General features: G+C 38.2%; 2 protein-coding genes across 2 annotated transcripts; both read right to left on the bottom strand.

Annotated features, from left to right (window-relative positions):
• Nucleotides 1–1,577: 1,577 nt before the first annotated feature.
• Nucleotides 1,578–6,204, bottom strand: LOC126589070 (uncharacterized). Its single transcript, XM_050254247.1, has 9 exons — nt 5,949–6,204; nt 5,647–5,851; nt 4,823–4,913; nt 4,585–4,730; nt 3,974–4,217; nt 3,559–3,663; nt 3,295–3,477; nt 2,889–3,090; nt 1,578–2,397 (listed from the first exon to the last, which is right to left on the bottom strand). Exons 1-9 carry the CDS (start codon nt 6,115–6,117, stop codon nt 1,904–1,906), a joined length of 1,839 nt encoding a protein of 612 aa, XP_050110204.1. The 5' UTR covers nt 6,118–6,204; the 3' UTR covers nt 1,578–1,903.
• A 6,144-nt stretch (nt 6,205–12,348) lies between these two features.
• Nucleotides 12,349–15,098, bottom strand: LOC126590164 (uncharacterized). The gene is made up of 3 exons (XM_050255696.1): nt 13,426–15,098; nt 12,560–13,317; nt 12,349–12,441 (listed from the first exon to the last, which is right to left on the bottom strand). Exons 1-3 carry the CDS (start codon nt 14,630–14,632, stop codon nt 12,349–12,351), a joined length of 2,058 nt encoding a protein of 685 aa, XP_050111653.1. The 5' UTR covers nt 14,633–15,098.
• Between the last annotated feature and the right edge of the window lie 1,142 nt (nt 15,099–16,240).

Raw genomic sequence — 16,240 nt, 5'->3', positions numbered from 1 at the left:
TGTGGAACTAATTTCCGCATTGGACTAATGATCCATTCAAAGGTAATGTCATGGCATGGATGTTTGCCACCCAAACCCAAAAAGATCAACTTGTTAGGTGATACCATTTTCCTAACCTCGTGAACCCATGAATTGATCGAACTCATTCCTATCCGGTGTAGTGTTCCAGTCCGTAACATTCACCCCTAATCGAACATGAAACATCTCTTCTTCATCGTTGAACACCCTGCCTATCTATGTGTGATCTCTCAGCAGATTTCTAATATCGATGTGCAGATCATATAGTAGACATTCCGAAGCGTTACTTTTCTCCAACAGATGGTTAAAGAAAAGGGATGAGAGAATCGATGGAGAGAAAACAAGAAAAACCAAAAACAACTTCAGGGGATTTACTACGTGAAACTTCAACTTTATATGAAAGGAAACTTGCTATTGCAGAGCATACAGTTAAACAAAATGGCAAAACAATAAACAAATGGCTCTAGTTGCACTGTGCTGTTTTTCACTTTGTTCCATTTTCAAGATAGGCATACTAGGGTTACACCCTCGTGTCAGGGCAAAATCTTGGGTGTAACGGGGAAGATACCCCTTCTATCTTACTTATTGCGTGACCGTGCCAAATATATTTTTCTCGGTCAATGAGATACTGTTCTAAAGAGGTCGCACTTGGTGCGATGGCAAGTGTCTTCGCCCATGAACGGTAGGTCTCGGGTTCGAGACTTGGGAGCAGCCTCTCCATAAATGGGGGTAAGGCTAGCCGACATTCACCTCTCCCAGACCCTGCGTAAAGCGGGAGCCTTGTGCACTGGGTACGACCTTTTTAATGAGATACTGTTCTACTCAACCCTGTGTATGAAGTAAAGAATCCAGACCAACTCGGGCAATATAGTCATTGACAATTGGGTTTCTCCACAGTAAAATGACAAACTAATCACCATCTTTTTCCAACCCTTTCTGCAACTTGGAGAGGAAAGCATCCTATACCACTTTATTCCTAGTTTGATTAACATCTCAAAAACTAATTCTAACCACATACATATAGTATCGCACCATCCGTACTTCTACTTTCGGCCATCTTGTTTTCTCTCCATTTTCTCAACTTGTATTCTGATTCTTCTCTCTCAAATTGCTAGTAGCTAAAATGCACTCCAGAATTCCCTATGGACCCTAGGTCCGGTTTTTGCTACAGTAAAACGGGATCCCTGCTAAGAAAGGGCTAGATATTCATACATCAAAAGAAAAGATATGAGAGGACTTTTTGTAGGGTTTGATTCTCTATGATGCTTCACTTCAGTGGCCCCCCGGAGATATCTGGGAATAATCTCTTGTGGGGGAACCTATTTCTACATATCAAAGTAAAGAATATTGAAGGTCGGAAAGCAGAAGATGCATCATATCTGAACAACATTAGTTAATGTAATCACAGATTAAACGGGTTTCATTTCCGTGTGAGTAATAAGAATCGGAGAAACAGTTGAACAGACTAAGGAGTAGAAGTTGAGGCATACCTGGACAAGAAAAAGAGTATAATAGATAAAGACATACCATTGTCAATAATATCAGTTGGGATCCGAAGCTTTAGTTGGGTAATATGAGACTGGAAACCTTGTCCTTCTATCTCTTTATTGTAATGAACCGAATTTCAAATATCTGATAGTACGACTTGTATCCGCTCTAAGAAAACATTGCATAGTCCACCCTTCATGCCAGCTGACTATAATGACAAGGAACAAGCGGCATGGTAATAAGGTAACATAAGAAAAGAACAGGATAAATTCATACATTCAATAAGTACAGAGACATTTGATATCCAGGTGGAAATTATTCCTGAACGGTGGTTCTGCTAAAATAGACTCAGGAAACTCAGTCTACTCTTGCGAACGGTCTCAGTCATCGAATGATTTTAGTGCAAGGACCTTCCCTTATTGTAAGTCAACCCGAAGCCAAGAGGATATAAAGGGTCATATGAGTTGTCTCTGGCGTTCATGGGAAGCTGTTCAACACTTTTAAACCATGAAACTGGTAGTCTGCCCTCGAAGTCATAATCTCCGAAGATAACATCTGTAATTCCCTCTCCTTCACTACCAGGCAACCAAGCAGCGACAAGAGCATCCATCTTTTCCAAGAGTTGGGGCTCTAAAGTTAAGGGCCTTCCAGATATCAGAATCACCAGCGTAGGGAATCTGTCAGCAACTGAGCTTATAACATCAGCTCCATTAAAGGGGATCACAAGCGTTAAATTGTCACCCCTGAATTCCGCATATGGACCTTCACCAACAGCTACGACTGCAAAAGAGATATCTTGGCGTGCTAAGGTCTCTGTTGACGGACATAGCTCATAAATAATTTCTGTATCGTCTCCAACTGCCTTCTCGATAGCTTCCAAGACGGTTGTGCCTTCACATGTAAATCACTTATTAGTTAAGTGTGTCTGTGCAATCAAAGCGACAGTATAAGATATTAACATGAAAATATACAATCTAAGAATTCCTTGTTCTCTACAAAATTTCAGCATAAGATTTAACTATGTTGTTGAAAAACAATAGAACCTAACTAGGGAGCAGAGGAAAGTTTTCATTGTTTCTTCACCCCCGAAGAAAACTGTGGGCCAAGACCGTGGGAGCATACAATGATTTAGGAGTAATACATTACCAGATTCCCCAGTGACAAGAAAGGAGAATGTCTCTTCTTTGCATTAGTTATTCAAGAAGCAGATTTTCAGTTCAATAACTCAAAACAGAAAACTTATCGAAAACTATCTGTATGAAAGTTAAAATCCTACTGTCCTCGTCTAGTGAAGTTATATATAATCACATTAATAATTGATTATAACAATCAACCTATAGCCTTTTCAATTATTCAAACGGTGGGCACATAACATTTCATACCAATTGTGATCCTGCCACTGCGACCATCCCAAGTAGCTGTCCATCCTCCACACTGATATCCAAGATCATCGGCATGTGTTCCAGTAACAAGTATTCTTTTTACTTTTCTATCTAATGGGAGAAAAGGTTTCCTTGGGTCCTTTCCATTCTTCAACATAACCAAGGACTTGCGAACTGCTTCCCGTGCTAGATCTCTATGCAGCTGTACAAAACAGTAACAGTAAAAACTGCATCTCAGGTATCAAATCGATTGGGGAAGTTCTTGTATAACTGTTGCTAAATTTAAAGCATTACAAGGTCCAAAATGCCTCAAATAAGAGTAATATTTTTAAAATAGAATATGTTCAATGAGCAACGCGAAGCATGTGATTTTCTATGAGGTGAATACAAGACACTATGAACTTACCTTGCAACCAACTATGTCTAGCAAGGATCTATCGGAGAAAGGATGCTCAAAGATACCGGCAACAAACTTCACTCTCAGTATTCTTTCAACAGCATCATCTATCCTGGACATCGGTATCTCCCCATGTTCCACCAGATATACCAAATCCTCCACAAACTGTTCATATCTGAAAGGCACCATCACCTGCATACCTTGTCAATCAGACAAAAGAAGTGCCAATCAAGGATTGAAACAAACAAATTGAACTTAAAGTTCAATGTCTACCATGTCAACTCCTGCATTAACGGAAGATGAAATGCAGAAACGATAGTCTGAACCTTGAGGTTCACAAAGTCGGTCAAGTGCTTCCCAGTCAGAAATCACAAAACCCTGCAGCAGAAAAAACACTGTTATTTATCTGACATCCCGCCTTTTAATGTTAGAGAAACTACTTTAAAAAAACCACGCAAAATCTGACAGTCACATCTAATACCAATAAAAATGTGCCTCTTTTAATTAATTTGAGTTTCACTATATCATTCTAATGTTAGCAAAGTTGCATCAAATTGATCAGTAGGAAGCATATCCAGAGCCCAGAAAGCTAGCAAAAAGCAAGCAAAATGTGCAGTGTCACATTTCTTTATAGAATCTATGATTATAACAAAAGCTCTTACAGGTGCATGTTATATGGTTTCTTTACCTTAAATCCTAGCTTATCTTTCAATACTTCTGTCAGGAGAAAACGATCAGCATGTAATTTACTTCCATTCCAACTGGAATAGGATGCCATAACAGTAGAAACTCCCTGAGAAATACAGTCCAGATATGGTGCCACATGAATCCTCTCTAAGTCCTCGTAAGATGATATGGTATTCCCCTCGTTTAGACCTTTATGTGTACCCCCATCTCCGACAAAATGCTTGGCACATGCAATAGTTTTGTTTCTGGAATAAAAAGAAAATGGAAGTTAAAAAATAATTTATAATCTTTATTAGCAAGTTATATCTGACTTAGTAATGGAATACAAAATCAAGGTATGAATATGTTAACATGAAAGATGAGAAAGTGAGTACAATTTCTAAATATCTAAGATAATTGAACTATGTGAAAGCATCTTGACATAACTTCAGATACAATTAATACACAGAACAAAGGAGATGAGTTTTCAGGAAACGATCTCATCAGTGTCTATGTGAATCTCCAGCAAGTATTCTTTTTCCCTTTTCTTCCCTCTTGAATTCAGGCAAAGATGTAACATGTTTGATGAAAGACGTATACATGGAAAATTTTTAACAGACGACTTCTACTTACCTTCCCATTACAAAAGGGTAGCCCTTTGGATGTCCTTCAGGTGGCTGCCCCTGCAAGCCTGTAACAACGGTAGTCATCTTTCTAACAATTTCAGTGTCTTCACTGAAACTCTCATAGCATCTTCCCCATCTGGGATCTTTGCAAACCTGTCAGAACCCATTCAAGTGAATTGCATGACTAATACATTTAATTTCATCAGTCTTAATGTAATAACAAACATATGTCCCTCGTGACATACAGCAACACAGGGAGCAAAAGTATAGTGAATGCCACTGGCCCTGACTTCAAGAGCAGTTGCAGCACCAATCCTTTCAGCCAAATCAGCATCTCTGTCACACAGTTCATAATAGATGAGGGGAAATACAGGACTAAAACAGAACTTGTATCTATAATTTAGTAATTTAACTCCACTTTTTCCTTCTGGGTTTCTTTTTTTCTTTCTTTATATCATTCTTTTTAACTGAATGGCAACACGAATATCAACCACTACAAGGAAATCAAATTAAAAGGACAAAGAGAACATAGAAATAGCCACCAACCCATTGGTGGTTAAGCTGTACAAGTTATTAGAATGTGAGCATTCCATTCAAAACCAATTGGCAAGACTTCAATTCTCTGATGTGGGAATCGTTTTCTCAACACTCCCCCTCATGTGTAGCGTCACTCCAACCAAATACCTAACACGTAGCCTGCTCTAATCCCATACGAGCATCCAACGCAAAACCAATTGGCGGGCGGAGAGACCCAAGATCTTTTAAACTGTTATGCAAGGCTTTATTTCTCCGACGTGGGATTCACAATCTCAGTTTGAGCAGCATTATAAATATATGACTAAATTGCTGTTCCAGAAAAGATGAAATCTTGGGTCCATGTTCTTGCCATTCAACTTCCAGTAATTAACGTAACTGTAACCTTTTGAGTAATGAATAGGGATTCAAAACATAAATGATAAATTTCAATTCTTTTCCAACATTTTCTTAGTAACCAAACAAAGCAGCAACAAGAAGTAAAAAACTGGATCAATTACAACTTTGAACTCAAAAACCAGTGAATGAAGCTAACCTGGATGCCCCAAGACCAACATTGTGAGGAAATATGGTGGCACCATATACACTGTTGTTCCCATGAACCGCATCAATCCCATATATCATCGGTATTCCGAGCCTGTTTTCAAGTGCCGACCTCTGAAACCCGTCGACCATATCTGCCCAGTCCTTTGATAAGGCATTCTCAAAGGGCACACTGCCTCCAGCACTGAGTATACTCCCTGCATGATAGAAACGCAGATATTGCCCTCCAGATTTTTTATGAAACGAGTGAAAGAAAGTAAAGACATGCATGTTAAAGTTCAAGCCATGGGGTACCGATGGAGAAGTCTCTGATGGCTTCTGGGGTGGAGACCTGGCGCTCGATTTGGGTCATCTGGCCGGCCTTCTCTCTCAAAGTCATGCGCGAAAGGAGGTCCTTGACTCGAGCTTCAATGGGTTCATTCGGGTTTCTGTATATGCAATTCAAGTCGTTGACTTTGTCCATCTTTGAGCTCAGCTTAAGCTCTTCTTCTTCTTCCTTCCTCTTCCTAGCTTCAGCTGAACAGATCAGGTATGCAACTCTGAGTGTTACAAGTAAGGGCTGGTTTGGTATTGATGTTTTATGAAAAAAAACTGATGTGAGAATAAGCGGCTGTCATCAAAATCAGCAGAGTGTTTGGTAAACTTTTTTGTAAAAGTGTTTTGAAAAAAAAACAGTCTGATAGTGGGTCTTTTCATTAAAGGAGCATTGTAGCTTCGTGTGCTTTGAAAAAAAGCCAGTTTTCCAAAGCTACAAATAGCAGCTTTAGCTTTTTCCTTTGATTTCAGCTTATTATCATAGCAGCTTCCAAAATAAGCTATTTTTTTTAATTTACCAAACACCTAAAACCCTCACAGCTTTTTTTCATGGGTGCTTTTTTTTAAGCACCTCACTCTCAAACCATACCTAAATCTGAACAATTTTAGCCGATAGAGTTGCATTGCAGCATATTATTACGTACAATGTCATCGCTTGTCTGGAAGCCACCAATTTTCCATCTCCGACTCGCATCACGTATCTCAAATCAATCTTACATTTTAAATATCTTTTTATCTAAAATAGTTCTTGAAATTGACATAACTTTTTATTCTGATCTTTGAAACTTGAAATCAGCACTTTGGTTTCTAAGATTTAAGATCAATAGAAATAATTCCTAAGTTTGTCAAACATCAATCATTTTCTAATAGAAATAGTTCTTAAGTTTGTCAACCATCAATCATTTTGTAAAAAGTATCCATTAAATAAGGATAAAATGATAAAACTATCCTTAATTTTTGTCAAATTAAGTTGGCTCATTGTTTATTAAATTGATGATATTTTTGTCATTATGGGTCTTTTAACATATTTATCCACGGAATGATCAAAATGATAATGGTCGACAAACTCATGGACCATTTATATCGATTTCAAATTTCAAAGACCAAAATGAGAAATTATGTCAACTTCAAAAACTATTTTAGCTAAAAAAATTCTTAAATTTTGCACACAATAGTATGTGACATCCCGTTACATTGGTACGCAAACGGGACGGAACGGGACGAGACGGGACAAAACAGGACGGAACGGATGATGTAAATATTGAAAAAGATAAGGAGAAATTTTGTCATAAAATGTTATAAATTTGTGTTCCACGGATGTGGAATTGATCGTATCAGGGGGAAGAGGTGGAACAAAAAATCAGCCAAATTTGGTCCCATGGGACAACCCGTTCCACAGTTTTTAGGCGCACCAAACGTGGGACGGAATGGCTCGTCCCATTCTGTCCCGTCCCGTTCCGTCCCACGTACCAAACGGTACCTCAAAGTCTTTTTAACTTGAGTAAAGTGTAGCAATGATCCCTCAACTAAAAATCCATTACCATTGGTCCCTCAACTTATCAAAATATGTAGCTATAGTCATTTTCATCAATTTCGTCAAAATTTTATCAAAATAAGTTATGTTGGAATAACCATTTATATCATTAGGATCCCTCAACTCATCAAAGTGTGTAATTATGGTCATTTTCACCAACTACGTCAAAAAATTTGTCAAAACGAGTTATGTTGGAATGACCATTGTTACAATTAGGTTATAGTTAAGGGACAATTTCTCTAGTTGAATTAAAGTTGAAGGACCAATGGTAATGGATTTTTAGTTGAGGGACCATAGCTGCACGTTTTGATGAGTTGAGAGGCCAATAGTAATGAATTTTTAGTTGATGGACCATTGCTCCAATTGTTAAGGGATTATAACTCGTCAGACAATACTCTACGTAACTATATTACTACCTACTCATTTGAATAGGAGTGGCCTTTTGTTGTGTGGAGGATGTCACCAGCTTTCTTGCTTTGTCTAAATCTAACTTTCTTGTGATTGTGGATGTCGCTTACTAGGGCTAACTGGCGCATCTACCATTCATAATTAGTCAATTGTTTGTCAACAAATTTTGGGGGTAACTTGCGCATCTACCATTCATAATAGATACTGGCTAGTGATTTTAGCACGTCTTTTGCATACATCGGCATAGTTAAGTTAGTTAGGACAATGTACCTCATTAGCACCCAAGCTTGAATTTCTCTCCTGGTATTTTGGAGTACATAATAGAATATCTATCCAAAAAAACACATACACATCTCTTAACCTCTACTACCCTCCCTCTTGAGGTTTCAAAAAAGGCTTTTGTTTTACAATGTATAAGTTTTCTTGTGTGATCAAATATGAGGTATAAATTTATCCGAATTCAACAAAAGTAGTTGCATTTACATTGAATTCTTTCTCAAAAAAGGGGAAGACAAAAGAAAATTGATATGTTTCAAATATTTGAAACACACAAAGGTTTCCTACTCTAATCGTATGGAGAGCCAAATGAATCTGTTCAACTGTTATTGAACATCATATTATTTATTTATGCTACAACGGTTACGCGGATCATTATATTACTTTTTAATGTTTTTTTTAGAAAAAAAGGAGGACAACGGATGGCAAGCCACTGTTACCCACATCTTCTACAGACTAACTTCTTCTAATTTATTCTGGAATTCCTTGTCACGACTACTCGATCATCAAATTCATTAGTACCTGTTCTATTTAACAAGTTTTGCGTTCGTTAGTCTCGGAAACTCAATGAATATAAGATCCCTCTCTTCTAGCTTTTAGAGAGAACAAAATAACGTTGTGAAAATGTGAGTTATATTTATAATAATATTTGCTTATATATGAGGTTTGCAGAATAACGAGGTTTGTAAAATGTTTGCTTATTCACCAAGAAGAAACAAAAAAATATTTTTCGTGGAAAGTATACTTTGCTTACCTTGCTTACCTTGCTTCACTAAAGTTTTTGTCAAGTTTTGATCTCTTCAACTTGTTTTTTCAATTCTGCAGTAGCCTCAGTAGTTGGTTTCCTTTCAATTCAGGAGCAGCCTCCGTTGCTTTTGTTGCCACATTTACAATTTCTTCACTTAGCTTTTTCACCTCAATAGCTCCCTCATTTGCCTTATGTGCGAAAGTAAATTAAAAACCTGAATATGCTAAGATCGTAAAATCTTTTCAGTTGTACTAAATTGTAATAGGACTAAGAATTTCATACAAACAACTGATGGTGTGGTGTATTCATGTTTTTCGTTAACTTTAAGAGGTCAAGGGCTCGAATACAAAGTAGGGCAATGCCCAGTGACGCTAACAAATCACTTTTGTAAACTAGCTACACATCTAAATGTATATATTTCCGATCTAAGTCCTATTTCTTCAGCTGGCCTTTTCAGTTCTCTCGAAATCTCTACTTGTTTTTGTGACGTTGCTTCGCTTTCTTTAGCTGTTTGTTTCAATTCTGTTGCAGACTATTAATTTTTCTGATCCAATTCCTTTTTCTTTAGCTGACCTTTTAAGTTCTCTCGGAATCTCTACTGTTTTTTGTGATGCTATTTTGCTTTCTTTAGCTGGTTTTTTGAACTCTGTTGTAGAATCTATTGATTTTTTTGGTCCAATTCCTGTTTCTTCAGCAGACTTTTTCAGTTCTCTTGGAATCTCTACTGCTTTTTGTGATGCACCTGCAATTTTTTCAGTTGCTTTCGTTGGTACACTTCCGGTCTTTTCATCTGTTTCTTTCATTCTTGCGGACGCTTCTGTTTCTGTTTGAGAGACATTTTGAACTTCTTCAGGCGGTTTTTTCAACTCTTTACTACCGTCTGCTATTCTGCAGCAACCTCTGATGCTTTTTGTGGTAGATTTTCAGTTTCTTTAGCTGGTGGTAACAATTCTAGCCCAGCCATTGTTGCTTGTTGTAATACAGTACCTAATTCTTCAACTGGATGTTTTATTGTTTCTGGAGCCTCTATCATTTTTTGTGATCCACTTTCGATTTCTTCAGATGATTTTTTCAAAGCTACATGAGCCTCTGTCTCTTTTTGTGATGCAGTTCCAACTTCTTCAGCCGACTTTTTCAGTTCTACAGTAGCCTCAGTTGCTCTTTGTGATTCACTCGGAACTTTAACTGGTTTTTCCACTTCTACAGCTACCCCAGTTGAAACGTTTCCATTTTCCTCTGCTGGGTTTTTCAACTCTGCAACTACCTCTATTTTTTTTCTTGGTACATTTTCAACTTTTTCAGTTAAATCTCTTGATTCTGTGGCTGCCTTTGATGCTTTTTGCGATACACTTTCAATTTCTTCAGCCGGTTTTTTCAGTTCTGCAGTAGTCTCGCTTGCTTTTTGTGATACATTTTCAATTTCTTCGGATGGATGCTTTAATATTGCAGGAGCCTCACTTGTTTTCTGTGATATTATTCCAACTTCTTCCGATGGTATTTTTAGTACCACCGGAGCCTCTGTTGCCTTACATAACACACTTCCAATTTCTTCAGCTGGTTTTTTCACCTTTGCAGTGGCCTCGACTTCTTTTGTTGATACACTTCCAATTTCATCACCCTGTTTTTTCAATTCTGAAGCTGCTTCTATTGTTTTTTGCAATATATTTCCTGTTTGTTCAGCTGGTTTCATTATTTCTGCTTCAACCTTTGTTGTCTTTGCCGATGCATCTTCAATTTTCTCAATTGCTATTTTTGACCATGCGGCAGTTTTTGTTGCCTTTTGTGATACATTTGATGCTGCTTTTACTGATTGCTTCAGTTCTGCATCAACCTTTGTAGTTTTTTCTGGTGCCTCTTTGATTGCTTCGCCTGGTTTTATCAATTTTGTAGGAGCCACAGTTGCTTTTTGTGTTGCACTCTCAATTTCTTCAATCGGTTTTTTAGATTCTACTGCAGGCTGTGTTGCTTTCTGTGATACACTTTCTATTTCTTCAGCTGGTTTTTTCAATTCTGCAGTTTCTGCTGCCTTTTGTGATACTTTTACAATTTCTTCAGCCGGAATTTTCATCTCTGCAGCAACCTCTCTCGCTTTTTGTGACATGCTCTCAATTTCTTCTGCAGACTTTTTTAATTCTAAAATAGTCTCAGTTGCTTTTTGTGGTAAGTTTCCTGTTTCTTCAGCTGGTTTTTTCAGTTCGGCAGCAGCTTCTTTTGCTTTTCCCGATATTTTTTCAATTTCCACAGCTTGTTTTTTTAATTCCGAAGCAGCTTCCCTTGTTTTTTGTGAAAGATCTCCAATTTCTTCAGCTTGTTCAATCAGTATGATGTTGGCTTCCTCGGATATCTCCGTAGGCTTACATTGTTCCTGTTATGTGAAATGTAAGTATTAGCCAAACCTTACAATTTTGATTCCAAAAATCATGAGAGAACATTTTACTAGAGAAACAAAAAGTCAAAAAATTTGATTGGAAGTATGTATCTTTAGTTGCTAGGAGTTACAAACCTGTGATTTTTTTGAATAACTCGTATTTGAACGGTCACTTGTTGATTCCTCAACAGGTTGTACTGCAGTTTGAGGTGTCAAAAATGTGCTGTCATGTGGCTTCATTGCGGATGAATCACTTTTCGCCTTGCCTCCCACCTTAGATTCTGAGACACCAATGTTTCTTTCGGGGTTGTAAGTTGATAAGGAAGCTTGATCCCTTGGGATATCTTCTAGTAACACAGATGTCAGAGATGATGATGATGATGATGATAAATAATTGGATGCAACGACAACGTCTTCATTCACCAGATCTTTCTGCACAACTGTTGGAATACGATCGCTACAAACTCTGCTTTCTGCAGTACGTTGATCATCCTTTCTGCCTTGAATTGGGTTTGAGTTCTTTTTTGCATCAAGTTCTTTTTTGTCTTCGTTTTCAGTTTCCTGTTGAAGATCTCCCTTGGTATAATTTGAATTCTTATTGTCCTTGATCAGTTGCTTAGTGTCCAAGGAAACATCGCGTTTATCAGAATTCGCAAGAATTTCCTCCGAATGCCTACTAGATACTAAAATCGTCACCTCCTTTGACTTTGACGACTCTCCCCCAGTCTCTTGCTTAATCAATATCTGGTCTCCGCCATCTCTGTCTGCATTTGTCATCTCATCTTTCAAATTAGCGGCATTGATTGCTGGCGTATTCACCTTCTTTGTCGTCTCATCAAGGGGATTCAATGATTCCTGTTCAATATATATCCAACAAGTTCAGACAGAAAGAAATAGGTTTCTGCATATAAAACATTAATTGAAAGTCATTTAGCAGATAGATTTACCTCTAGTTTTGCAGAAGAACGAGTCACCAAGTTTTCATTTGATTTTGTTGTTTCGTCTTGGTTTTCGAGTAAAAGTACAGTGCATGAGCTGGAAGTCCTTAGCTTTCCAACTTTTTCGACCGCTTGCCTGACATCGTCATAGCTCTTTCCATTATAACCCATTGAATGGGTTTGGATGTCTCCATATAAGTCTGTTATAGAAGATGACAACGAGCACATATCATCTAGTTCATCTAGGTGCTGCATATGCATAGATGATTCAGAAGAATCCTTGATGTTCTTATTGTTACCCGAAAATCTTATACTTGCCAGGTCTTTCTCGCTGTGTCCACATGCGTCCCTAAGTTTTGATTCATTTTCTTCTGTTCTTGATGATTGAGGCGATGCTGTCCACATGTACTCTTTTTCGAAGTTTCCATCCAACGTCTCAGATTCCTTATCTGAAGGTGAATTGGCCGCGTTATCTGTCAGCGAAGGTGAACCAGCCTCCGAAACCTCCACCTGCAGGTCAGAAGCTATAGAGTATGTAGGAGTATGACAAGTGCCCCTTTCAGAATAAAACAAGCGTTCTTCTAATCTACTCATTTTGTTCGCAGACGGGCTAGAATCATACAACAACTCCTTCACAGATTTGCTCATAGGAATCGAACAATTTAGGGGTTTTGGTGGAAAATGCCTCACTTTTGATCCTGCATTTTGTGAGGGCCCAGGTCTAGTAGAACGAAAGCTCTGTTCATCGTCTTCGGAATATGACGTTGAGCTTGTCTCGTCATTACTGTCATCAGTTACGTGTGACTCCATCTCTACACTTCTACTTTCCATCTTGTTCGTTGCTTTTGTGTCAGTCAACCTCTGAGTTTCGCTATTTCCTTCATCTTTCGGTTTCACTGAACTAATTGCCGGAATGGGGGATTCAATAAGAGGGGACTCAGTTCTGCTTTCAGCAGTATCAGCATTGCTGCCAATGTCGGACATGTTGTTGCGTGCCATTGACAGCAGAGCTTCAATAACTTCGTCATGCTTACCCGACAACATTCTTTCGATATGCTTATCGTGAGCTCCTGTCTCTACGGAAGAAAAAGAAATATGGATGCATTTAAGACTTAAGAATCATAACTTGAACTACAAGCAACAAAAAACTTTCTAAAGCGGGAAACACGAAAAGTTCGTCTCACCTGATAGCTTTTTAAATCCGGAAAACCCCAATCCATCCAATGATTTTCTCTTGGGTTCCAATGGATATGAAGCAGCTCCCGAAGAGAAGCTCTCGTGCCGGCAAAATAACATTTCCTTCTGGTGAACCGTCGTGAATTCTTGTTGGAAACTATCCGCCATAAGGTTCGGTTTCTCTTCTTGTGGATCGTACGGAAGATCAAATGGATTTTGCATTGGTAACAAAATGGGAGGGGCTGAACCAGGTGTGTCCAGATTGCTTGAAAATAATTTCGCGTAATCAAATGGGGTGTTTTTCGCAACAAAAATTGGAGCAATCTGGCCTGGTATGATAGTATCCAGGTCAATTAGACTTTTCTCAACTTGCATTTTGAACAACTTTCTTGCTCTTCTCCTGGCAATCAAACTTTCCAGCCTTTTGTTCCTTTCTATCTCCGAAAGCCCGAGATCCATAAGATTCCTTTGATCATCATCTGTCCACTGCACCGCCTTGTTCCCATCCTCTTGCATCTCTTCTCCATTAGTTCCACCACCTTTAGATTTGTCAGGCTGCTCATCCGAGTCATCAGAAGATAACAGTTGAGAGTCTGCAATGTCGGAATCTAGGACCGAATGGTGTTGCTCAACAAGAGCCTGAATATTTTCTTCCGCTGATGCTTTCGCTGTTGAACTCTCTTCCTTATCAAAACCACATTTCCTTTTCTCCTCCATGATTGCTTTCCTGCTTCTGTCAATTAATGCAGTTCCACCAATCAAACTATCTTTCGGAGTTTTGGATATAGAAATGCCTTTTCCTACATTGTAATAATCTTGCCCACTCGCTTCTATGCACCTTCTCGAGACATTTGTTCGTCTGCTTTTCTGTTTCATCAAGGAGCACCCATCTCGGTTGACAACACCATCACCTCCAACAGGATGGTCAGGTTTTTTACATGACAGTCGATCATCAGTACTTCGTTTTTCATCTCGTTTGGCCTCTTCTAAGATAGCGAGTCCTCCGGAAGTGTAAAATAATCTAACAAGAACAACAATGCAGACCAGAAACGGAAACCAGAAGACGAAAAGATTGAAAAATACATAAAAAAGGTAGAAGAAGAACAAAGTGGCAGAAATAAATGGATGCCTACGTACACATAGGCTACTAGTTTTCATGGAAAGTTTAAGGAATCTCCATACACAAACTAGTAAAGTCTCTGCTCCAACAGACATATCTACCTCTTTGAACAATCTCGAAAAATACAGAACCCGAAAAAATTACCAAACTAAGTGAACAATTGCTACATCAAAACCTAGCACAATTTGAGCAGTACTAGGACTAGAAATGGAGAAATGTACATTTATGCGGTTCTTGGACTAGAAACAGATGAACGAAAGCAAACCCGCATTTTAAAAATTGGTGAGAATCGGGTTTTGAAGAAGGAAAACAAGATTAAGAACTTTTGAGATGGATGACGATTTCGATATAATAAAACCTTGTAAAACCATAAGAAAATGTGAGGCAGAAAGGAAGAGCAAACGAGGGAGGAAGAGGGGTCAAATTTTTTGCCTACGAAAAAGGATGAAAGTATCTCACAATCTTTTGCTTTGTGTGTGTGTGTGTTTCTCTGCAGCTCCGGATTTAGGTTTTTTCTTCCAAATTTAGCAAACTTGTTTTTCTCTTGGCTCCTAGTTTTTGTAAGACGATCCTTCGTTTCAGGACATTAGTCCAAGCCTCCATCGCACAAACCTCGGCAAGACAAAATAGAAAACAGGTGGCGGTCGTTATATGACTCTTGCAACTCATAGTCAAGGCCCAATCCTTGAAGACGCGTGTTGTTGAAACCAACTCTAGGGTGCATATTCTCGTTAAACAAACTCAACCATTTCTATTGAGTCAAGCTTGAACTGGTTTATTTTAAGGGAGTTTTAACGAAATTCTTTCAATACTGTTCATTTTTAACGAAAATAACATTTTTACCCTAAAAAGTCACTTATGGTACTATTCACTTACAACGTATTTTTGTCATTTTCATTAAAACTCAAAGTTTTAAAGCCATTTTCATTAGTTTTCGTTTGTTTTTATTCCTAACCGAACCGATGAGTCAAGTTTGTGTCAAGCTTGATATGAACTTGAGCCGTATTAATCTGCTTTACAACCCTCAAGTGTTGCGAGGTATTATTCAAATGTAGCATAAATGCGGTTACACGGTATTATCATGTGTGTAATTATTAAATGTACTACCAAGGTTTTAAAAGACGCTAGCCGCTAGTCGGGCGGCGCGTTAGGGTTTAGCGCTTAAGTGGCTAGCAGGCGCCTAAACGGACTAGACAAATTTAAGTAAATATATTATATTTCGTATAAATAAATGTTTGTTTATACTTAAAATATATATAATTTCATTATGAACTACAAAGTAGAATGACATATATATTATGAAGCATTGTAAAATAATGAAAACATAGGAATAAACATATAATGTGTGTTCATTTAAGTATTCAACAAGTTTCTTACAATTTATTGAAAAAAATAAAATGCAAAATAAAAGTTATCTGTTTTCTGTCTAAGTGAGCCGCAACTAAGTGGGTGCCTAGGCGGGTTTGAGCGGCATAGGCAGGCTCCTTAGCAAGTCTAGACGCATTTTCTTAGTTTTCAAATGTCTAGACATTAATCGAAAGGGTGACTAACTACCTAACACTTAGACGGAACCTAGACGGCACTAGTGAGAATTTTTAGAACAGTACGAACTACGTCACTCATATTATAATCACATGTAATACCCACAGTTTGTGACAGTATAACAATCATACACTAGTGTTGATACGCAGACAAACACGGCC

The sequence above is a fragment of the Malus sylvestris genome, chromosome 11 (assembly GCF_916048215.2).
Source record: "Malus sylvestris chromosome 11, drMalSylv7.2, whole genome shotgun sequence".
Taxonomy (NCBI): domain Eukaryota; kingdom Viridiplantae; phylum Streptophyta; class Magnoliopsida; order Rosales; family Rosaceae; genus Malus; species Malus sylvestris.
Note: the sequence above shows the minus strand (reverse complement) of the source record. Positions and strands in the feature narration are given on the sequence as shown.